Consider the following 24,389-nt stretch of genomic DNA (forward strand, 5'->3'; position numbering starts at 1 on the left):
TCCATCTCTAGGTGTTGCCAAAGTCCCAACACTTTAAGCATTGCTGAAAAGTCCAATTCCAAAGTCTCCTCTGAGATTTAAGGCAAATTCTTAGCTGCAAGCCCCTATACAAATGAAAAAAAAAAAATTTAACACTTCCAGCATTCAATGGCCCAAGATGTACATTTCCATTCCAAAAAGTACAAAGAGGAAGATAGGAATGGGAACAAAGCTAGACCAAAATCCAGCAGGCCAAACATTAAGTCCCATAGTTCCAGGTCCAGCTGCTGAGGTAACCTGTGGCAAGATGTGAATTCTGAAGGGCTTAGATGGCTCCACCCCTATGGCACTGCTGGTGGTTGTAGCTCCCACAGCTTGTCTCTTAGCTTGCTCTGCTCCCTGCTTGCAGTTTTTCTCAGACAATCCACACACCTGTGTTCTCCAAACTTCTGGGGTCTCTGCTGTACCCTCAGCTTCACACACTGCCCTCTCAGGGCCCCCTCCCTGGCCTCCCAGGCCTTCTGAAATCTGGGTGGAAGCCTTCCTGACCCCACAACTCTTGCATTCTGCATGCACCTAAAACCATCACCACGTGGATGATGCCAAGGTCTGCTGCCAGCTGGAGCAGTAGCCAGGCTTCCGTCTCTCTTGGCATAGGAGTTGAGTATCTATGAACCAAGTCCCAAGGAAAAATTATCCTAGGCTGCCACCATTCTGAAATGTGGTGCTCCGGGGGCTTTCTTCTCAAATCGGTCTTTCACTTTTGCAATTTTGAAGCTACAAAGGGTGGAGTCCTCTGGTTCTTGTGATGCCCTCAGACCATCTTTTCCATTGTCCTCTTCTGAAATACTTTTCTTTTATCTCTAGTCTTTTCAGCGACCAATTTCTCATGTATTCCATCTTTGCAGGCTGCACCTTTACTGAAGCTTCCTTTTGGACCAAACTCAAAACATTTTAAATCATTCTAGTGGGCTCTTTTTTCTCCATTCTTAACACAAGACTGACCAAAAGCCCTGAACAATAGTGATGCTACAGCTCCAACATGAGACTGCCCTGAAACTTCTTCTTCCAGTGACTAGTCCACTGCCCTTGATCTCAGTCTCAGGTAATGTCTCTAGATATGAGTAAAATGCAGACAAACTTTCTGGCAAGGCATAACACATGTTGTGGAGTCCAATCGCCAATGCAGTCCTACCCAGAAGAAATCTCCTGAGTCTGGTCTTAGCAGCATTTCTACCAGAATTCTAGTCTTCTGAGCTCTGACCAGAATCTCCAGTCAAATACAACCTAAGGGTTCTAGGGCCGCTTTTTCAGCCAGTATCTCCAAAACTTTCCTAACTCTTCCTCTCCGCCAGTCCCAGAGGCTCCTGAAACACGTGGTCAGGTATAGTCACAGCAGCAACCCCACTTCTCTGGTATCAAATTCTGTATTAGTTTCTTTTTCTCGTTGCTGACACAAAATACCTGGCACTCAAAGGAGGAAAAGTTTATTTCAGTTCACAGTTTATATAGGTTTCAGTCCATAATCAGTGGACTTTCAGGCAGGGTGGCATAGCAGAGAGGGATCGCACAGGAGAAGCAGTTCCTGGCAGCAGAAGGCAGCAAAAGCAACAAACAGCAAGCTACAAGTGACAAGTGTCGACCCTCTTTCTGTCCCTTATAACTTATCCAGGCTACCCACACTTATAGATAGCACTCATAACCTCAATCCTAGCATCACATCATTGATCACAGCATCATAAACCCTAGATCCAGCCACCTCAGAAAAGTCCCACCTACGACTGCATGAGGCTTTGGGGGGCATCTATTTATAAATCATAACATGTACATAATGCATCTCAATTCTTTTTTCTTCCCCATTTCCTGCCCTCCCTTCCCTCCCTCTGCCCCTTGATCTCCTTCTCATTGATCTCCTCATTTACCTCCCTGCCTCCTATCATCTATCTTTTATTTTGCCTTTTATTTATAATTTGGTGTGGGTTTTTTTGTGTGTGTGTGTGGTACTGGGGATTGAACTTAGGACCTTGCACTTGCAGGGCAGGCGAGGTACCACTGAGCTAAATCCACAGCCCATAATTTGGGTTTTTTATGTAAGAGAGAAATTACATGTTATTTAAGTTCCTGAGTCTGATTTATTTCACATAACATTATGAATGGTCAAGGTGCATCCACTTTTCCACAAATGACTCGAGTTTATCTTTCACTGTAGCAGTATAGTTTAAATAATTTAGAATAGTTTAAATACTAAATAGCCTAGTGTTGGGAGTGGCAGCCCTATCAGAGAGCCAGGATTGACTGGATATTGGGCATAGTTACCCTCTTCCTTCATAAACCTGTGGTGAGATTTGGTATTATCTCCATTTAGTCAATTTAAAAAATGAGATCTTCCCCAAAGTCATGCAGTTTTGTGCAAAAGTGGCATTGTGTTCAAGAAGTGAAATCCTGACAGGCAAACATGAATGCCAGAAACCTGAAAGGGCCAGGGCTTGTGCAACGTCAACTACACAGCGAGCTGGCACACTTGCTTCTGAACTGCCGTGGCCAGGAAACATTTTGCACACGTCTCTTTGTTTCATATTCCCACTAGAGGGCTCGTGACCTGGACTTCAGAAACACGCATTTAAAGCACCATCCTTCATTCCGGGTGTCTGGGTCTTGGGCCTCATGCATACACATGAGCCTGCCTTTGCTAATTTGCTTAGTGCTCTAGAAGAACTTCTGGGAGCTCCTACAAAGAGGAATAAAATAATATGGAAAAGGGATCCTACGGAGAGGCCTTTCAAGAAGCTATGACTAATCAGTAAACTCATTATAGTTCTGGAAAATTCTACATTGATCTGACATGAAGGAAGGTACAAGAAAAGACTGTCATGGGAACCAAGGGAAGTATGTAATGAGAAGCATCCCTGCCAGACTGCTTTTAGAAAGTCCTGCTCACAGTAAGAGCATGCAGAGACGCTGGGGTGCATTTCTGCACCCTGGAACTGCTGTGGTTTCTGAGAACCTTTGTGTTTCAGGTACAGAATTTTGTGCTGAGATCAGAGAGGATCTTCCAAAGTGTATGGTTTTGTGGCCATTTCTCCAGAGTGTGGACTCAGAAATGCTCTTGCTTTTTGAGTGGACTCTGAAGAAAGTCTCTTGTCAAAGCTTCACCTCTGAAAGAATGGCCAAAACGTTGACTCTGGGTTGTAAAGCAGCTGAGGGGATGTTCTGTTTCACCTTTCAGTCTGAGAACACAGATAGCGTTATAAATTGAGGGGAGCAGCGGGTCTCACGGAGGGAATGTAATTATTAAAGGCATCAGGGGTAATTAGCAAGCAAGGCCAAGCCCTTAGCAACCCTTAGTAACGTAATGCAATGCCTCAGGCAACAGAAAAGCAGTTTTATAACATCCACATCTGCACCTAGCTTGTAAACAGGCTTGACTCCACCAGCTCTAGAGTGAACCCAGCTGCCTGCTATCTCCATGTGGCCCCTGTACATGGACAGCTGGCTGCACAGGAGAGCTAGCCCCAGGCCTGGGATCACAGGGTCATGCTGAGAAGTCCGGAAGCCTCAGAGCAGAACCAGCCTAGGCCCCACAGGCTCACAGTGCTTCAGGGGCACTCAGAGCCTGTGAGCCCTGCCCTCTGTTCTGTCGCCCGTATTATACAGTGGTGTTCTTTTTTCCCCTTAGTTTGGGAGTTAGTTAACAAACTTCATTTTTTATCAGAAACTGAGACCTAATTCGCAAGCAGCTGACTTCAGCATTAAGGGCACAAAAGTTGTTAAATATAAATAATATATTTAACCTTGATTGTTACACATAAATGACATAAAAATAAAAACAGTTCTCACTGCAACATTGTAAAAACAGCAAGCCAGGCATGGTGGTGCATGCATATAATCCCAGCACTGGGAGGCTGAGGCAAGAGGATTGGAAGTTGGAATGTAGGCTGGGCAGTTTAGTAACTTAGTGAGTCCCTGTCTCGAAATGAAAAATAAAGGAGCTGGGACACAGCTCACTCCATCCTGTGACTGCAATACTAACAGTCCCAGGAGCCCTGGTCACCAGGTGGGAAGGGAGGTCAGAGATGACTGTGATTGAATTTGAGTTTACTTTTGAGTGATGACAGGATATTGACTGCAAAATAGCAGGAATTTTTTCGTGAGTCGTTGGTGACTTAATGAAAGTGTATGAGGCCAGTACCCCTTTCCTGGAAGGGGGAGGATTCAGATCTCATGGGGGTGGAAAGCACATTCCCTGCCCTTCATGTGCTCACGGAACAGGGCAGGCTGTAGCTGGGTGGCAGCCTGTTTCCTGTGACCCAGCGGGTCCCTGCAGTGACCAGGTTCATGTTCATCACTGCTTCCTGTCCGTGCCAGACAGCTACAGAAGAGCCACCTGTAATTACGTAGGGGAGACATGTTTACCTCAGACTCTGAATCTGGAGAGCATGTCCTTTCATGGGAAGTTTCCTGTCTTCAGCAATTTGGCTTGAAAAATTTAAATTTGGAAGAGCTTTCATATTGGAATACAGTTGTAAAATATTATCTCTTGTTTCTAAACGTGTGTGATGTGTCAAGGGTGGGAGGTGGTATGATGTGTGCTGTGTGCCTGTGGGTTGTGTCTGTGTGCATGTGGAGGTTACACACATGTGTGTTGTGTGTGTGCACATGTGTGCTCATGTGTGGTGCACATGTATGTGTGGATGTGCCTGCGGGTGGAACTCTAGCCCCCTAAACTCAAACTCAGCCCTAGCTTTTTACTTGGCCAACTCTAACACTTCACCTAGTTGCAGTTTGTTGCCTGCATTAATTCATCATATTTTTGAAATATGATTACCAAATAGGTACAGAGAAAGTTTGTAATTATGTTTCTATAGCCTCTGATACTTGTGAAAGAGTCTTGTTTTTAATGTTCCCTTAATTATGATCAAGCCCAAGTCCTGTGTAACCCAATACACATTAGTAAATATGTAAGATAGACTGGTGACTGTATGAATTGCAGTGGTGATTTAGGAGAGCAGCCCCATAGGTTATTCATGGATGTATGTGTGTATTCGCTCTGTGCTATATCATAATTATCCTGAAGCACCTAACAAGTACCAGTTATCTAGAAATTCAAATGTAAACAGCAGTTTGAAGTGATGTTTCTGAATGTGTTGGTAGGCATTTACTTCTTCTGGAACCACCCCCGGAACTTGGAATCAAACCCAGGAGCAGTCTACCTACCACTGAGCTAATCTTCAGCCTGTTTAAAATTTTTATTTTGAAACCAAGTCCCATTAAATTGCTCAGTCCAGCCTCTAACTTGCAATCTTGCTGCCTCCCAAGTAGCTGGGATTCCAAGAGTGTGCCACCACACCACTGGAAATCATTTTGAGGAATGTCCCTGTTGCCACAGCTCTGAGCCTGCTTTCTGACCTTCAGCCTGTGGGGGTTCAGTGTCAGCCACACTCAGACCTTGCTCTGAAAAAAAAAAACGTGAATGCAAAGATATGTACTCAGAATTGTTTAAACACTGACATTTAGAGTCACACCAAAATAAATATTACCTAATATCTCTAAGTGCTTGTCCAGGTCTGTTATGATTTGTTAGAATGAGTTGAATACTCTATACAGAAGTTTTTCAAAATATTTTTACCACCTGTATCTTCTTATCTCTATATTCTGACTAAATTTTTATTATAATAAATATGAAACAAGAGTTGTTTGGCCTGACCAGCAAAATTTGCCCTGAATGCATTTTCACAAAGAATTCCGTGTTCAGACTATTGGTGAAGGAGGAATGGACCTTCCTGGATTTTGAAGCTTGGAGTCTCCCGGTACCATGTGCATGAAATTCTTGACATGATGCATATCTCAATGAAACTAGATGACTTGCTTTTCTGTTGAATGTGTACTAACAAGTGCCAGCCTGACATGTTTCTACTTTCTTAGAACAAGTTGGAGCAGGCCTGATGCTCTGGTTCATCTGTCTGATCACAGGGAAAGTAGATCTGGCTTTGAAGAAAGCTCTGCAAAGATACATGGCAGTTCCGTTTTGTGTTTGGTCCTTTAGGACAAGAAGCCAGAGTTTGGGTGTGGTTAGAGTCCATTCAAATTTCTCTGTCTTTTTCCAGTTCTTAGTCTTATTGCATTATTCATGTTAAAAACCTATTTCTTGCATAAGAGTTTACTTCCACCCTTCCAAAGACCTGGCCAAGGAAAATAGGCAGATGAATAGCAGTGAATAAATGGTGATAACGTCCACATTGACTGTGCTAGCTGGTGGCCAGCTGCCTTGACAGCTTTGCACATATGAGCTCATGTCATTTGTATTCCTGAGGACCCTGTGAGGTAGCAGCTGCACTGTGCAGCCTTAGTGGGAGAGGACATCAAGGAGGTTAAGCCCAGCACAGCTAAGCATATGTTCAGGAAAATACATTCATGTTCTAATAATGTCTGATATATTAATGTCCTTCTTTCGAGCAAAGATATGCCTTTCTTCATGTTTTCCCTGTTGCCCTCTGTGTACACCATAGGAAGCAATTAATCATATGGAGACATTGATTAATATTTTAGAGAAATTAAGAAGAGCAGTTTTGCATTACATAAAACTGAAGGAATGTATTCTCCTTCAAAATAAAATCTGATGTTTCTTTTGCTTTATTCTTTTTTCATAATACAGAATATTTGTTGATGCATGAAAGCCCTTCCATGGATTAGCCTTAAGTGTATTCTAATCAGACTTGAAATTCACTCAACTGTCAAACTTTTGAAGTAGCAGAGCTGCAATGAGCAGAAATCAGTCCCTCTTTCCTGCCTTCCCTGAAGTAACTGTTCCTCATCCACTTAGCCAGCTGAGTGAGCAGTGATTTCTAGGAGTGAATGGTTTTGTTCTTAAAATATAAGCCAGTGTGTCCACTTGCATAACAGACCTTGACCAGCACTTAGAGATATTAGGTAATATTTATTTTGGTGTGACTCTAAAAGTCAGTGTTTAAATGTTTAAATAAACCCTGAGTACATTTCTTTACATTCTCTCCCTCTCCCTCTCCCTCCCTCTCTCTCTCTCTCTCTCTCTCTCTCTCTCTCTCTCTCTCTCTCGTACTGAGGATTGAACTTGGGGCATTGTGTTTGCAAGGCAGGTGGTGGCACCACTAAGCTAAATCCCTGGCCTTTTCATTTGTTATTGAAAGGATGCAATCCCTATTGAAATCCCAACAGTATATTTCATAGAACTAGAGAAAACAATCCAAAAATTCATTTGGAATCAGAAGACACCTAAAATAGCAAAAGCCATCCTAGGCAATGGAGACATGGCAGGGGGTATCACAATCCCCAATTTGAAACTATATTACAAAGCCCCTGTGATAAAAACAGCATGGTACTAGCAAAGAAACAGACCCTAGGATCAGTGGAATAGATTAGAAGATGCAGAAACATCTCCTGACATTCTCAACTACCTCTCTTCTTTGACAAAGGAGCCAAACACCCTCTCTGAAGGAAAGATAGCTTCTTTAATAAATGGTGTTGGAAAAACTGGATCTCAACTTGCCAAAGATTAAAACTAGACCCCTATCTTTCACCATGCACTAAACTGAAATCCAAGTGGAATAAATATATAAATATTAAAACAGAAACAGTAAACTTGCTGGAAGATAAGGTAGGTAGAACTCTTGAAGATATCAGCATAGAAAAAGACTTTATGAACATATCCTCAATAGCACAGGAACTAGCACAAAAAATCAACAATTGGGATCTCATCTTTTTAAAAAGCTACTGCACTGCCAGAGAAATCACAAGCAGAGCTAAGAGACAACCTACAATGTGGGAAAAAAATTTTACCTGCTGTTCCTCAGACAAAAGTCTACTATCTAAAATATATAAAGAACTCAAAAAAAATCAGAGCCCCCCAAATATAAAGAACCAATTCAGACATGGGCATCTGAAACGAACAGACATTTCTCAGACAAAGAAGTAAAAGCAGCAAATAATCATATGAAAAAATATTTGACATCATTGGTCATTCAAGAGATGCAGATGAAAACAACTCTGAGATTCTGTCTCACCTCAGTAAGAAACGCTGCTATCAAGAAATTAACCAATAACAAATTCTGGTGGGGTTGTGGGGAGAAAGGAACCCTTCTTCATTGTTGAAGGGAGTGCAGACTGGTTCAACCACTGTGGAAATCAATATGGAGATACCTCAGAAAACTAGGATTAGAGGTCCCATTTGACCCAGCTATTCCTCTGCTAGGTATCTTCTCAAAAGAATTAAAAGAATCATACCACAGCAATATATGCTCACTCATGTTTATAGCAGCACAGTTTGTAATAGCTAAAATTTGGAAACAACACAGTTGCCCACCAGCTTGAGACTGGATAAAGAAGATGTGTTTTTTTTTTATAAAATGGAATACTACTCAGCCATTAAAAATGAGAAACTAGAGTTATTTATAGCTAAATGGATGAACATTGAGGCCATATTCCTAAGTGAAATTAATAAGTTACACATGTGTAAATACCAAATAATTTCTCTAGTGTGAAAAAGTGAAAGTGTAAATAAGGATTAAAATGTGTCATTGATATTGTGTAATAGGAACAAAAGTCTAAAAGAGTAGAGGAAGTAGGAGGGGTAGGGGAAAGTGAAAAAGGGGAAAGAAAAAATATGTGAAAAGGAAGAAATGAAAACAATGTCTTTGTAAACAAGACAAGGGTGGAGGGGCTGAGGGGAGGGCTGGGGCATCGGGAAAAATAAGAACCTGATAAGTCATGTATAGGTACAAGATCCCAATGATGAATGTAACTTATATACTTAATTGTACCAATAAATTTAATAAAAATAAAAAGTAAAGAATGCTATATCTAAATTGTTCTACAAAGTAATCTCAACAAGCTTGTGCTTTAAATCTGAGGAGTTAAAAGGGCCATTACTAATCTAAGGAAGTGTTTCTAGGAGAAAAAGCACTTTAGGAGCTGCTTCCAAGCCTGCAGCTTTGTGCTAGGCAAACACTCTACCACTGAGCTACATCCCCAGTTCCATATGTGTTTTTCTAATGCAGCTTTACTGAGATATGATTCAAATACCATACAGTCTACCCTTTTAAAATGTACAATCAGGCATACCTGTAATCCTAGCAGTCTGGGAGGCTGAGGTAGGAGGATTACAATTTGAACACAGCCTGGGTCATTTAGCGATTTAACCAGGCCCTTTCTCAAATAATAAGAAAAAGCAGGGCTGGGGATATAGCTCAATGCAAAGGTCACAACCCCTAGCACCATGAAAAATGAAATAAAATAATAAAATACACTATGCAGTGTGTGTAATGTATTTGTAGATATATGCAGCTGCCACAAGTCCCATTTAACTGTCCTGCAAATGACAGCTACATCCAGTAGCTGGCCCCTTCCCCACCTTGGCCTCAGCAGCCACTACTCACTCCTTTCTGCCCTAAATGTCCCTGTTACCAGCATTACATACGAATAGAGTCCTCTCTGCTGCCTTTTGTGTGGAGCTTTTTTCATGGAGCAGGATGTTTTCAAGGTCCATTCATGTTGTCACATCAGTCCATGGCTCCTTTCTTTTTATTGCTGAATAATATTCCACTGTAGGAAAATCCTGTATTTTAATAACTGTTCATCAGCTGATGGACATTTGAATTATTTTCACCTTTTGGTTATTATGAATAATGCTACCATATACAAATATTTGTGGGAACACACTTTCTTTTCTCATGGATATAGACCTAGAAACAGAATTACTGGTGTAGCCCATTCATGATAAAAACCCTGCAAAGAATTGGAACAGATGGTCTATATCTCAACTTAATAAAGGCTATCTATGAAAAACCAACAGCCAATATCATATTAAATGGCCAAAAACTGAAAACCTTCACATTAAAATCAGGAACAAGACAAGGATGCCTACTATCACCACTCCTCTTCAATATAGTTCTGGAAACAGCCACAGCAACTAGACAAGAGAAATAAATTAAAGCAATAAAGATAGGACAGGAAGAAGTTAAACTGTCATTATTTGCTGATGATATGATACTCTACATTGAAGACCCAAAAAATTCCACCAAAAGACTTCTAGACTTAATTGACAGATTCAGTAGAGTAGCTGGATACAAGGTGAACACCCAAAAATCAATAGCCTTCTTGTACACAAATAACAGACTCACTGAGAGAGAAATTAGGGAAACAATTCCCTTCACAATAGCATCTAAAAAATGAAGTATCTAGCAATCAATCTAACAAAAGAAGCAAAAGATCTCTACACTGAAAACTATAGCACTCTGAAAAAAGAAATTGAAGAGGATATAAAAAAAAAATGGAAAGACATCCCTTGCTCCTGGGTAGGAAGAATCAACATAGTGAAAATGACCGTACTACCAAAACTGCTATACAGATTCAATGCAATGCCAATTAAAATTCCAACACTGTATTTCGCAGAACTAGAAAAAAGAATCCAAAAATTCATTTGGAACCATAAGAGACCTAGAAGAGCAAAAGCCATCCTAGGCAACAGACACTTGGCAGCGGGTATAACAATTCCCAATTTGAAACTATACTGCAAAGACGTTGTGATAAAAACAGCATGGTACTGGCAAAGAAACAGGCCTGAGGATCAGTGAAACAGATTGGAAGACACAAAAACAAATCCAGATGTACTCAGCTACCTCATCTTTGACAAAGGAGCTGACCATCCTCAATGGAGGAAAGATAGTCTCTTTAATAAATGGTGTTGGAAAAACTGGATTTCAACCTGCAAAAGATTAAAACTGGACCCTTATATTTCACCATGCACTAAATTAAAATCCAAGTGGATTAAAGATCTAAATATTAAAACAGAAACACTAAACTTGCTGGAAGGTAAGTTAGGCAGAACTCTCGAAGACATTAGCATAGGAAAAGACTTTATGAACAAATCCTCAGTAGCACGGGAACTAGCAGAAAGAATCAACAACTGGGATCTCATCTTATTAAAAAGCTTCTGTACTGCAAAAGAAACCATCAGCAGAACTAAGAGACAACCTACAATGTGGGAAAAACTTTTTACCAGCTGCTCCTCAGACAAAAGACTATTATCTAGAATATATAAAGAACTCAAAACAACCAGCCCCCCCCCAAATATAAAGACCCGATTCAAAAATGGGCTTCTGAAATGAACAGACATTTCTCAAAGAAATAAAAGCAGCAAGTAAATGTATGAAAAAATGCTCCACATCACTGGTCATTCAAGAGATGCAGATGAAAACAACACTGAGATTCCACCTCACCCCACAGAGAATGGCTGCTATCAAGAAATCACAGAACAACAAATGTTGACGGGGTTGTGGGGAGAAAGGAACCCTTCTCCATTGTTGGTGGGAGTGCAGACTGGTGCAACCACTGTGGAAATCTATATGGAGATACCTCAAAGAGCTTGGACTGGAGGTTCCATTTGACGCAGCCATCCCTCTGCTGGGTATCTTTCCAAAGGAACTAAAAGAATCATATCACAATGATGTATGCTCACCCATGTTTATAGCAGCACAGTTTGTAATAGCTAAAACTTGGAAACAGCCCATTTGCCCATCATTTGGAAACTGGATAAAGAAGATGTGATTTTTCTATAAAATGGAATATTACTCAGCCATAATGAACAAGAAAATAGATTCATTCATAGGAAAATGGGTACATATTGAAGATATACCCCTAAGTGAAATAAATAAGTCACACATGTGTAAATACTGAATAGTTTCTCTGGTGTGAATAAACAGCAATAATACATAAGATCCTAATAAGATTACTGACATTGTGAAATGGGATAAAAGGGGCTAAAGGTGTAGGGAACGTGGGATGGGTAGGGGGAAGGGTAATAAGGGAAAAGAAAAAAGTGTGATAATGAAAAGCAGGAAATAAAGTGTTTGTAGATGGGGAGGGGAGAAGGGGGTGAAGGGAGGGCAGGGACAAGAGGAAAAAATGAGAACCAAGGCTTGTCATGTAGAGGTACAAGATCCCAACAATGAATGTAACTGTACTGTATCCCTAAAATGTACCAATAAACTCAATTAAAGCTGAAAAAAAAAAAAAGAATTACTGGTGTAGGAGTAGAACATAGTGGCTCCGTGTTTAACTTTGGGAGGAACTGCCAGGACTTTCTTCCACAGCCACAGCACAATTCTCTGTTTCTACTTAGCAGTGTCCAAGTGTTCCAGTTTCACCACATGCCCCTGCTCCCCTCTCACCTGCTGCTTCCTATCCTTTTGGTTGTTGCCATCCTAGTGTTTGTGAATCAGTACGGCATTACAGTTTGTTTTTCTGTTTGTTTTATTTTTTTGAGACAGGGTCTCACTGTGCAGTTCAGACTGCCCTGGGACTCACTATGTAGCCCAGGCTGGTCTCAAACTCTCAGCAGTCCTCCTGTCTCAGCCTCCAAATTGCTGGGATTACAGGCGTGTGCCACGACACCTGGCTTGCAGTTTTGATTCACGTTTCCTCAATAAGGATGATGCTGAACATCTTTCCTCATGCATATTGGCCGTTTGTTTTTTGTTTTGTTTTTAGGAAATGTCTATTCAAATGCGTGACCCATCGTTTAACATTTGGTTTCTGTCTTTTGCTGTCGTCTTAGTTACTTTTTTTCATGTTGCTGAGACAAACTATCCAACACCCTAGTTAAAAGGGAAAGGTTTATTTAGCTCAGAGTTTGTAGAGGTTTCAGTCCATAATCGACTGGCTCCAAGGCAGAATGGCACATGGCAGAGGAGTGTCACAGAGGAGAGATCCTCATGGCGCCCATATGGTTACAACAGGGGCAGCCACAACTCTTTCTATCTCTTGTATCTTTTGTAGAGAAGATAGCACTCACACCCTCAATCCTAGAGCCCTTGAGCTTGGCATTGCACCATGAATCAGTCACACCCTCTAAATGAAGCCACCTCAGAAAAAGCCTCACCTATGACTGCATGAGACCCGAACCATAACCGTTGTTGAGTTCTGGTTCTTTATTTGCTCTGGATACTTGACCCTTGTCAGAGATATGATTTGCAAATATTTTCTCCTGTTTTCTGGGTTGTCTCTCACTTTCTTGATACCATCATTTGTAGGAAGAGTTTAATGAAGCTAATATATCCATGACTTGATTGATTGATTGATTGATTGATTTTACTGGTACTGGAAATTGAACCTAGGGCCTTTGTGCACAGTTTGATTTCAGCCTTTTATTTCTTTTTTAACTTTGAGACAGGGTCTGACGTTGTCCACACTGAACTTGTGACCCTGCTGCCTCAGTTTCCATGACCCTTTCTGTTGCCCGTGGTTTTGGTGTCCTGTCTAAGAGGCTTGTCGAGGCAGCCCTTGTTTTAATAACTAAAGTAGCTTCTCACCTTCAGTCACCCTCACATCTTTGCCACGTTGTCCCTGCTCTCAAATTCATCTAAAACTAGAATTTCCATGATTTAAGTGCTTTTATAAGAAAAATTTGTTACCGTATTTTGTTTTTGTTCTTGTTCTCTCCCTCCCTTCTCCCCACTCTGCTTGCTCCCCCTCTCTTTCCCTCTCTGCTTCTCCCTCTCCCCCTCTCTCTCTCCCTGTCTCTCTCTCTCTCTCCTCTCTGTAGGCCAGTGGCTCTTAGCCAGGTGTGATTTTTCCTCTAAGAGACACTTGCCAATAGTGGGGGACATTTCTGGTTGTCATAGCTGTAGGGACCACTAGCATTTGGCAGTTAGAGGCCAAGACAGTTGCTGATTCTCCTCCTGCACCCAGGTTAGGTTCTGGCCCACGACAGATTGTTGTCCTGCCCCGAAGATCAGCAGCGCAAAAAGTGAGAAACTTCTAGATAGAGCAGTCTGTGGCCGTGCTTCTGCTTTTTAGCTTTGTGCCACTCTGCACCTTCCCAAAAATTACCTGTGAGATTAGTCAGACTGTGTGATTCTGGAGATTCTTTCCCTTCATAGCCTTTGCTTTGGCCCTGTACACTGTCAGTGTTTTGCTAGCGTCCTTTTTTTTTTTTTTTTTTTGGTATGTGGAGCTGATTCAGCCTTAGAGAGCTAATTGGAGAGCAGTGACACAGAAATTTAATGTGGTAGAGGGCTAGTCGCCCCATCCCAGAGCCCCTCACCAGCCAAGGCCATAGCACCACATAGGCCAGGCAGAATCCTAGTGCTGGGTGAGAGGCTGCCTGTCAGAACCTCCCAGAGAAGAGCAGGAGTGATCAGAGACAGTAATGCTTCTACACAGCCAAGAGAGGAGCCCACCTGCTTCGTCATGGATCTGCAGAGCCCTATCACATAGTGTTTCCGTATATTTACTTCCTTCTTCACATTCTTTTTCAACAATTTTTTATGCAAAGTGATACTACCTTACACCAGTGATGGTGAACCTTTTAATGGCCTGCCCAAACTGCTATGAAAAACCCACTTATTTATTACAGAGTGCCAACACTGCAATTAAATCTGAACATCTGATGCTCAGCTGCTGAGGCAACTTGGCCCATGTGCCAGCAGAGAGAGTTCTGTGTGTCATAGGTTCGCCACCACTGGCGTAGACCATTGGGACAGTCTAAACTTCATGTAATAAACTGGTTACAGGTAAATTAAGGCTTTTATCTTTAGTTCTTTCTTTAGCTTTCAGGGTCTTCAAGTGAATGTTTATGACTTAATGCTTTTAAGGCAGCCTAAACATGATATAGTCACTCTAGCTGAGAGCCTAATATACAACCAGCTTTGCAGGAACAATGACACTATGTGACATATGTCAACACCTTTCTTCTCCTGATAAGTATTTTCCAATATGATTCAGAACTTTGGTAATAAACTTTGTAACTTTTCCACAATTGACTAAAAGGTGATGTGCTCTCCTAGAGCCTTTTTTGTTAACTTTCAGAATTTTCGGGCCAGGGATTTAGCTCAGTGGTTCCCTGCCTGCCTTGCAAGCGCAAGGTCCCGAGTTCAATCTCTGGTACCAAAAAAAAGAAAACTCAGAATTTTCTATAGTACATAGGAACTCATAGCCAGGGCCATTCCTCCAAAATTACCACCTCCTGGCCATCAATCTTCTAAAATTGCAGGGTAATGATAAGCACATTTCCACCTACAGTTTGTATGTGATTGTGCGTGGCTACATTGTGTGTGAATATGGCTTTGTACGAGTGCGTGCATGTGTATAAAAAGCCAAAACAGCCGGGTGTGGTGGCGCACACCTGTAATCCCAGCACTCAGGTGGCTGAGGCAGGAGGATCACTTTGAGTTCGAGACCAGCCTGGGCCACACAGTGAGTTCCAGGTCAGTCTCAACTACATAGTGAGACCCTGTCTCAAAATACGAGCAAACAAACAAAAAAGCTAAAACAAGCAGAAGATCCCTTCAAATGGCAGGTGGTGTATCTGTGGTGGATGTGTCTCCAGGGGGTGCTTGGACACTCAGCACTAAAGAGCAGAACGCTGCAGGATAGGGCAGGTCCTCCAGAGCCAACCAGGACTCTGCCTCCACAGGTGCTCCCTCTTGTACTGAGCATCAGTTCTTTTGGTTAACTCATTTGCTGCACTCCTCCACTGGCTTCTGACAAAGACCTAAGTGCGTCACACTTTCTAGGAGGCAGCAGAAGAAAACTGTGTTAATTCTCATGCCTCCTGCCTTCCCAGCACTACCCCAGGCCTGGGGTGGGGCCTGTGCTGACCCCATGGGAAACTGCTACTTGAGGTTTAGAGGTCAGGGCCCAGGGAAATTTTTTTTGTTTTACTCCCAGAGAGAATGACACAGATTCCTACTTTGGGATAGACTAAGCAACTAGAAATTCCTTAGTACCAGAAGTCACGTTTTCCTCTACCATTTTTCACTGTACTTGATAATGTCCACACTCGATAATGCCTGAGCTGCTGTCTAAGGGAAGAGGGAGTTTCCAGTGGCTCCTGCAACAAATCACCAAACACCAGTGACTTGAAGAACAGAAGTGCCTCCTCTTGAAGAGCTGGTTCCCCCTAGAGGGCCAGAGGGAAACCTGCCTGGCCTCTCTCCAGCTTCTAGTGGCTCCAGCAGTCCATAGTGTGTCCTGGCTTATAGCTGCATTGTTCCCATTCCTCTGTATCTCTGTCCTGTGTAGCCCTGTCCAAAATTCCTCTTTGTCTAAGGGCACCTACCACTGGAATACAGCCTACCCTAATCCAGTATGACCCCCTGTTCACTGGATTCCATCTGTAGAGTCTCTGCTTCCAAATAAGGTCACAGTCCCAGATAGCAGAGGTTAGAATGTGGACATATCTCATAAGGACACAGGTCAGCCCTTGAGGGAGTGAAGAAGCTCGGTGTGGATAACGGTGAAATTTGAAGGAATTTGGGGAGTGCACAGTCTACTCAAGCAAAATGGCAGGGGAAATGCTGGAAAGGTTACCCAGCTAGATTCCAGTCACCCTGGGAATACATGAATTTTGTCTAATAAAAGAAAGATTCCTTGCTCAGTTCAGCAGACAACATGTTGTATACTTGGGGTTTTATGTGAGTAAACTTGTTTTTCTATATTCATCAGCAGCTAAATGAGCAATAGCGTGCCAGCATTATCTACCTTGAGGTGGAATTGTAGGATAAACACACACATAGGAAGTTAGTTTTTGTGAGATGGTTGATGTGGGGGTTCTTCACATACATTGTACCCTTGAAGCTACAGAGTGTGTGTTGTTACACTTCTTACAGAGCCTCCAAGAGCCAGGGAGCCCTCTCTGCTGCCACTCATGGACCCCAGGCCTGTACCTGTATGAATGAACCGCCCTGTGTGCAGTAGAATGGCACAGCCAGAGTGCTGTGCCCTGAGCCCCTTCGCTGTGTGCCCTGTGGTGCTGTGTGCTACAAGTCTGAATCACACTTTGGGTTCATGAGTTAGTCAAGGCAGTTTGAACTGGAAATGTCACACTTGACTCAAACTACAGAAGGCCTTGTGTGTGAGATGGGATGGGGTGGGAGAGTTCCAAAGTCAGTAAATTTACTGGCTTCAGGTGATTTACTTTCACTTCCCACAGACACAACGCAACCCAGCCTCCAAAACACCAACCAGAAACACCAGCCCAAAGCCTCTGCCTTCATTTCTCTGGGTGCAGCCCCATTGTCTCTGGGACTGGGTGGACAGGTGGAGAGGGTGGACAGCCTCACTGGAGCCTCTCCCCAGGGCCTTGGTGATTGTTCCTGGACTTAACAGCCATCTGCTACTCTCTGGCCCCACAGGGAGCAGCTCACCGAGATGACCTAAAGCCCAGAAAGAAAGCCCCAGAGATGGGGGAGCTGCTCAGACAGAACACACCCACCAGAAGAGAACTCTGGAGCTAAGCTGGGGAGCAGCAGCCAGCTGCCAGAACCCAGTAGTCCTTTTAGAGTTTCCCCTCACAATTTCCATTTCCAAGCAGTAGCTTCTGTGTGCCAGGCATCTTCTAAGTGCCTTGAAAATATTAATTTTATTCATCCTTACCACAACCATGCCAGGCAGTGTCAGCATTTCCTTCCTTATATACACAGGCAGACTGAGGCAGAGAGACTAAATGGCATGACCAAAGTCCACAGCCACTAAACAACAAGCCAAAATGTGCACTCTGGGAAGGCTGTAGAGCTTATTGTCTCAACACCTTTGACTGCCCCCTCTCTAGAAGGAAGAATGTAAAGCTGAGGACATGCACACATTTTGAAGTCTGGGCTAAAGACATTTAGAAATGAGAGGTTGGAAATCAGTGGTATAAAGTAATTGCAGAGGCCCAATCAAGAGCTGAGGGAGCCATGCTGTAGAGAAGCGGCCGCTCTGCAGCTGGAGACAACCACACAGCAGTCTGGAGGTTCTCAGGTGCGTCTTGAAAAGGTTCCTCTTTAACTTACTCAACTCCTAGAGGTTGTCAATACCTGGGCATTATGAGGAGTTAACAGGAATTAATGCATCACTGGTTATAACTGAAATACCATGGGGAAAAAAATAAGAACCAAGATCCGTCGTGTAAAAGGTACAAGATCCCAAAGATGAATGTAACTGTACTGTGTACCTAAGAAGTACCAATAAACTCAATGAAAAGAAAAAAAAAGAAAACCCATATGCAAACAGGCTGAATAGTCATCAGGGGAACCTGGTTGGGTCTTCAAAGTGCCTGGAACACTGGAGCCCATGCAGACATGGGTCAAGGAGACAGCTCCATGCTGACATGAAGTCACCCCCAGGATTTCTCCTTCCTTGGAAAAGGCAGGAAGCGGAGCAGCATCTAGAGTGAGAGGCCATCTATGGAAAGAGAAAGGAGGGAAAGGATGCCATTGCTGGTTGTGCACAGACCCGATGAAAGGAACCCAGAAGGAACTGAAAAGGCTAAAGCCTCAGAAGGGAGAATGTTCAGCCCAGAAGTTTGAGGGGGAACTGGATGTGGTTGCTGCACCCCTGCCAGACTGTTCTAGATTTGAGATAATTCAATAATCAAGTAAAACTGATTCCACAAATATACAGATATGGCACTATTTCTGCTCTCTGGACTCCTCATTAAACTATGCATGTTAAACCCCAAAATAAAACTCAGATTCATGTGGCCATCCAGGTCTCAGACACCAGCAGATGGAAAGCCCAGAGGAAAGCCAAAAAACAGCTGTTTCAAGAGGACACATTCCCAAAGGCACATGGGACACACAGCCAGTGTGTGACCTCAGCAGCAGGCTGTTCCCCCAACTCGTAGGAACTCAGGCACCCCTGGATGTACTGTGCTATTTTCTGTCCCCAGTCAGTCCTGGCCGGCTTCCAGTTGGCCAAAGATGGAATTCAAGAAAGTTATATCTGTTGTCAGTTCTGCCCCAGGTGTTATCTATCATCCAAAGGTTAAACACATGGCGTATTTTAGACTGATCGGTTAATGCTCAGCTAATTTATTTTATCCGAGCCAATTTTTCCTTTTTTGAAAATGTTCAAATGGATGGTGAGAATGTTTAAGGGCTGTGGCAGAGAAAATAAGCCGGAATTTAGAATCCCCGGCGTAGAATCTACCCATGAACTAAAACTCCGTTTCCTACTTGAACACAGATATGAGAATGATCATCTGATTTTTTAAAAAAGTGTAAGGGGGAAAAATGCATAACAGGGACTGGGTTGCTAACACTGTATCTGAAGAAGGGGTTTTGCTGTTTTTTTTCCTAGAATGGTGAAACTAGCAGAAGATCTGAAATGAAGAGGAACCTTGGCGGACTTCCACAGACAGCCTCAGAAGAAAATGATGTGTTCGGTATGTAACATGGAACCAGAAAACATGTTTTCACACCACAGTTCAGTGCACACACATTCTCGGGGGAAGCGTTTAGTCTTTCAGCTGAGTGGGAGATCCGTGGGTTGGTTCTCCTTATTAAACTATAAAGGTGGGGGACAAATCTCCTTCCTCACCTTCTGGAAGTCCCCTAGCCACCTGAGAATGCCCTCATTTTGTTTCTGCTTTTATTTTGTGTTGCTTGCCCTCTTGTGATGTAAATCCCCAAAGCTTCCCAGTTTCTCCTTCCTGTTTGGTCTTTCTCTCATTCTGTATTGATCCATTTATGAGAGGGCAGAAAAAAACCTAACAGTGCCATAAAAATAACTGATGAGGAGGCAAAAGTGCCAAAGCCTTGATCCTCTGGACCCTAACTGCAGACAGTGAATCAGAGAAGCAGGGAAGTCACTGTGGTCTTTACAACATTTCCCTATTCCTTCAGGAATATACATTACCTTATATATCTGTAGTCCTCTTTGTCCTGCTTCCACCAAAAATGAATGAGCGTGTTCTTATCTGATTTTTATATCAAAGCAATTGAATCCACTTTTCCACCGTGACACTGAACCTAATCACAGGGCACGCAGGACCACAACAGATCACTCTTCTTTTCTCCAGTCGTTCCCAAAGTGAAGAGAACCAGAGGGTGGTATCACATGTGCTCAGATCCTGAGGCCACTGTCTACCCAAGGAAAGGAGGAGAGTTTCTGGGTACTAAAGGGACTGTCTGTCTATCCTGGATAACCAGGCCTGTAGGATTCAGACACTCAAGGCCCACATTCTCCAGGCTGTATTTCCCAGCCTGGCCTGTTGTTATTTATACAAAAGTCTTTCTTTACACCTCACTCACTGGTGAGATGATCTACCCCAATGTTTTTTTTTTTTGTTTCTTTCTTTGTTTATGTTGTTCCTGATTAACTTGCTTTTCTTCCAAGTCCCTTCTTTTCTGTAGTTCTGTCCTTTTTACACAAACACATATAATGACAAATGCATTGCTGTTCACTTTTCAATGTCTTCTGCTATGAAAAAGTATGATCCAAAAGCTCAGAGACTGAAATAAGTGGGGATTCATTTAATGGCTGTAACACAGGCAAGTGTAAACAGGAGCAGTACTCTGATTTTTCAGTGCTTTATGTCCATTTTTGTAAGAATTTTCTTAAGACTTTCCTGCACATAGTCCACTGGCTTTATGAACAGGGGTTTTCCTTCCTCAGTGGTTTTGGAAATAAGCCCCTAGATCAATTTGTTTGTGCAAAAAACACCAAGAAATCTTGACAAGGCTTTTTTTTTTCTTCTGCAGAAGGGAGCAAGCATGAGATAGCAGGTGTGCAGGACAAATGAGGGTTGCCCCTTTTATCCTTAACACAGGAGAAGCAGCTATCCTTTAAATTCATTGGCTGAATTCAGTCTGTCATGGTTGACTAACTCAAGTGGCATGAAGAAGGGGGTTTTGCTTATAAGTCAGAGAGAGGGGATGAGCAGTTTGGAATGGAAAGTCCTTGGTTCTTATTCTGGAAAATGGTTGCATTCTGGTTAAAAAAAAAAAAAAAAGTACATGGTCACCATTTCTTGGAGCACAGGATATTAACAGAATGGGTAGGAGGTGAATAGCTGGCCAGGTCATTTAAATCCAAAATGGAGTTGCTTTGGCCTTGTAATTTTTTTCTTTTTAAAACTTGTTTAATAAATTTTATTTTATTCCATTCCTCCTCCTCCTCCTCCCCTTACTCCCATTCCCCTCCCTGGTCTTGTGCTTTGACAGAAAAGAAAAAGTCTATTTCTCACAGTGGCAGAGGAAGGGGTAGAAGATAGTTGTATGGTGCCGGAGAGCCAGAGCAAGTGATTGAGGATCCGTGGAGGGGCAACGATCTTATGTGTTGAAACGGAACTCTTTACAGTGTTAAGAGTCAGTCCAAGGTACAAGATCCCAATGATGAATGTAACTGTACTATACACTTAAAAAGTACCAATAAACTCAAAAAAACAGTGTCAGTCCACCACTTAAGCTATAGAATAATAGAGTCTCCTTTGGTGGTCAGTTTACTCAGATATTCAAACTCCTGTACACACATATATACAGAGAGACTTGAAGTCTATTTTTAGGTTTTATTTTTTAAGCAAACATCATCTTTATTAGTTTCTCTTAGGATTATTTGTAATCAGGATGACCATTTTGTTACAATCATACACACACTCACACACACAATATATATATATATATGTATATACACACACACATATATATATATATATATGCAAATGTATAACACATGTACCATATACTGGCAGCATAAAAGTCCTCTGGAAATCTGGGCTCAGTGGTGCATGGCTGTAATTCCAGCACTCGGGAGGCTAAGGCGGCAGCATCACCACAGGTTCGAGGTCAGCCTGGGCTACATCGTGAGTTTAAGGCCAACCTGAACACATAGTGAGACCATGTCTCAAATTTTAGAAACCCTCTGGACCTCTTCCTTGCATGCTGGAGATTTATAATTCCAGAAGCTCTTTCACAGGCGGTTCCCCTTAACCTTTCCAATTAAAGACTCAACTTGAAGCGTTGCCATCTAGGGTTGAAGATGCTCCTGTCTGTATGCAAGCTTGGATATGTTTGTTTCCAGGGAGAGTAACAACGCAAGCTAGCCACTGCTGTTACTTACTGGATGCTGTTGGGGCCTGGGACAGTGGAGAGCTGCATATGTCTGTGGAACGAGCGATGTTCTGTAGCTTGTGAGTGGCCTGAGTCACCTTCATGGTGTGCACAGTTGCCACCTGCTTCTGCATGAGCTGCAGTGCCAGGGACATGTGAGGAGAGCACAGCCCACCCATGTCCTCAGCTCCCTGAGCTGGGCTCAGGGAGCCCTCAGAGCCTCAGACCTGTCCAACACTGCCAAGTAATGTGGACCTGGGAGGCTGGTGATCTGCTGGGCTTGTGCCCTTGAACCTGATACTCTCCTCTTCCTAGTCCTTCCCTGTAGCCATTGGAAACACCAGTCTAAGGGTGCAAGATGGCAGGGAAAACAAAACGCCACTGAGCTTGGCTGTGAGTCTTGACAATATATTCTTAGAAGATATAGATGAGATTGAGAACCAAGACCTGTCATGTAAAGGTAGAAGATCCCAATAATGTAACTGTACTGTATACCTAAAATGTACCAATAAACTCAATGAGGAAAAAAAAGAAGAAGATATAGACCAGAATTCTTTTTAAACTATAACATTCAGTGTATGGTATATTAGTCCCTCCCACTTCACCGATGGGCCTTCCTTATCTTGATAGTAAGCTCCTAATCAGTTCACAGAATGTGCCTTCTTGACATTCTGTGACTGCATGAATCAGCAGCAGCCATGTCCTGGTCATCTTTAAGATCTTGGTAACCACTTCATCCTAGCAGCAGAACAATAGGCCAAGGGTGGGAAAAAGGCATTATCCCATAACTAACAAATTATTGCAGAACACACACACCCCAAATCTCCGTGAATGTCAGAAAACTCCAGTGTTTCACTGGGAAAAGTCCCTCACTGAGGTCTGGATTAGGGAGTCAAAGAGAAGTCTACAGCTAGGCACAGACTTAGCACACCTATGCTAAATTGTAGCTCACACCTGAATGCTCAAAGCTACAAGGGGACAGTCAAAATCCAACAGACTTCCTCCATGACCTTGTGAAGCCAGAGAAAATCATTTACTTAGGGGCACACAGACAAGTCTTACAGACCTCATATTTCCTGGTAAAAATCCCACTGAAGGATTGCATTAGGTCTAAGCCAATGATTCTGTGGAGCACAGTGTGAAGCTCTGTACTTTTCCTCTAGCGGTGCTGTAGTCACTCCTGAGGACTGTTTGCTTGGTTACAAGGGAGGGAGGAGACATGCCCAGCAACCTGGGGAACCACATGTTGTCCAAGCTTTGAGGAGCCAGGTCATTTGCAGCAGGCCACATGTGTGCTGCATTGCACACGCTGTCCTTGTCATCTGAAGACCCTGCAGGAAGGAAAGCAGCAATCTCCTACCTGGATCCTTCTGGAGTAATCATGAGGCTACATCAAAGGCCCTTCACCTATAGAAGTGTGAGGAGGAGGCTCAGTTCTCTATAATGTACACTCACAGTGCAGAGGAGCCACCAACAGAGGGCACCACCACTCTGTGGGAATGCTTATTCCTTCCAGATAGGTCAGAAGTTGCAAAAGCCACAGCTGAAAGGCTGGGTGCTCCTCCAGTTGCACGTAAGCCACTTCAGCTGGACAAGTGGCTTAGTCAGGAAGTATTGCCTCCTCCTGCTGTCCCTAGTGCTTCCCATGGCTAAGGCATTTACTCCAAAGTACAAAGAAAAAAGAATCCCTATAAAAGTCATTGGAGGACCCTCACTAGCTCATTCTCAGACCATGAAGATAGAATATGTATGTTTACCTTGTAGCAAAGAAAGTGTTCTTCCTCAAAGCATTTCAGGATATGCATATATCTCCCTGCATGTCAGTTCAAGTGAGTTTCCAATGTGAAGACACTGGAAACACTAAAGCATTGGTGAGATTGTGAAGCCTAGATCAAGCACAGAAACACCAGGAGTATGTCAACTGCTGCGGAGGAACTGTGAGCTGCTGGCTGGCTGTGTACAAAAAGGGAGGCCTCATTTTACTTGGGAAGTAGTACAGCTCCACCACCTGCCCTCTGGGTGATTGCTGGCCATTCTCTTGTCTTCCTGTCTTGGCTTCCTCATATGTGAGTAGGGATCACATGTGTGTATGGAGAGGACACCTCTGTCCTCCCACCCTCTCAGTATTAATACCGGGAACATCCACTGTGATTACAGTTTGCACACATCGCAAAGGATGTAAAGCTGAGCTTCATAGATTCTAAGATTTAGTTCCTGATTAGGTTTTTGCCAGACATAATGAGTCACATAACAGTCAGTGACCTCAAGGCATTTTGTAGAAAATGCAGCAATTCATTTCCTATCACTATTTATTGTGATAAACAGCACAATCTCCCCAGAGAAAGTTGAAATAGTATGACCACAGACAGAAGTGGAAGTAACTGAAGTCCTTGCCTGAACCAGGACTTTGAGAGGTGTCTGGTGGCACAGAGACCCAGGTCCCCACTGGGTCTCAGCATTTGGTGTTCTGGCTATTGTGGCCCATCCTGTCCCACTGTGGTGAGTAGCTGATACCAGGAAAGGCATAGGAGAATCTTTGGGGGGACAGAGGATTTTGAGCATTGGCTC

The 24,389-nt window shown here is 43.0% G+C and overlaps 1 protein-coding gene across 4 annotated transcripts in view; it reads left to right on the forward strand.

Annotated features, from left to right (window-relative positions):
* Window positions 1-24,389, forward strand: part of Mbp (myelin basic protein) — a 102,321-nt gene that overhangs the window by 10,002 nt on the left and 67,930 nt on the right. For all 4 annotated transcript variants that reach the window (XM_010605566.2, XM_033757551.1, XM_010605567.2 and 1 more), the window contains one exon: window positions 19,072-19,156. In XM_010605566.2, the coding sequence (XP_010603868.1) occupies window positions 19,072-19,156 (85 nt within the window). The remainder of the gene's footprint in view (window positions 1-19,071; window positions 19,157-24,389) is intronic.

This window comes from Fukomys damarensis, unplaced genomic scaffold, assembly GCF_012274545.1.
Source record: "Fukomys damarensis isolate Sample0158 unplaced genomic scaffold, DMR_v1.0_HiC HiC_scaffold_30, whole genome shotgun sequence".
Taxonomy (NCBI): Eukaryota; Metazoa; Chordata; class Mammalia; order Rodentia; family Bathyergidae; genus Fukomys; species Fukomys damarensis.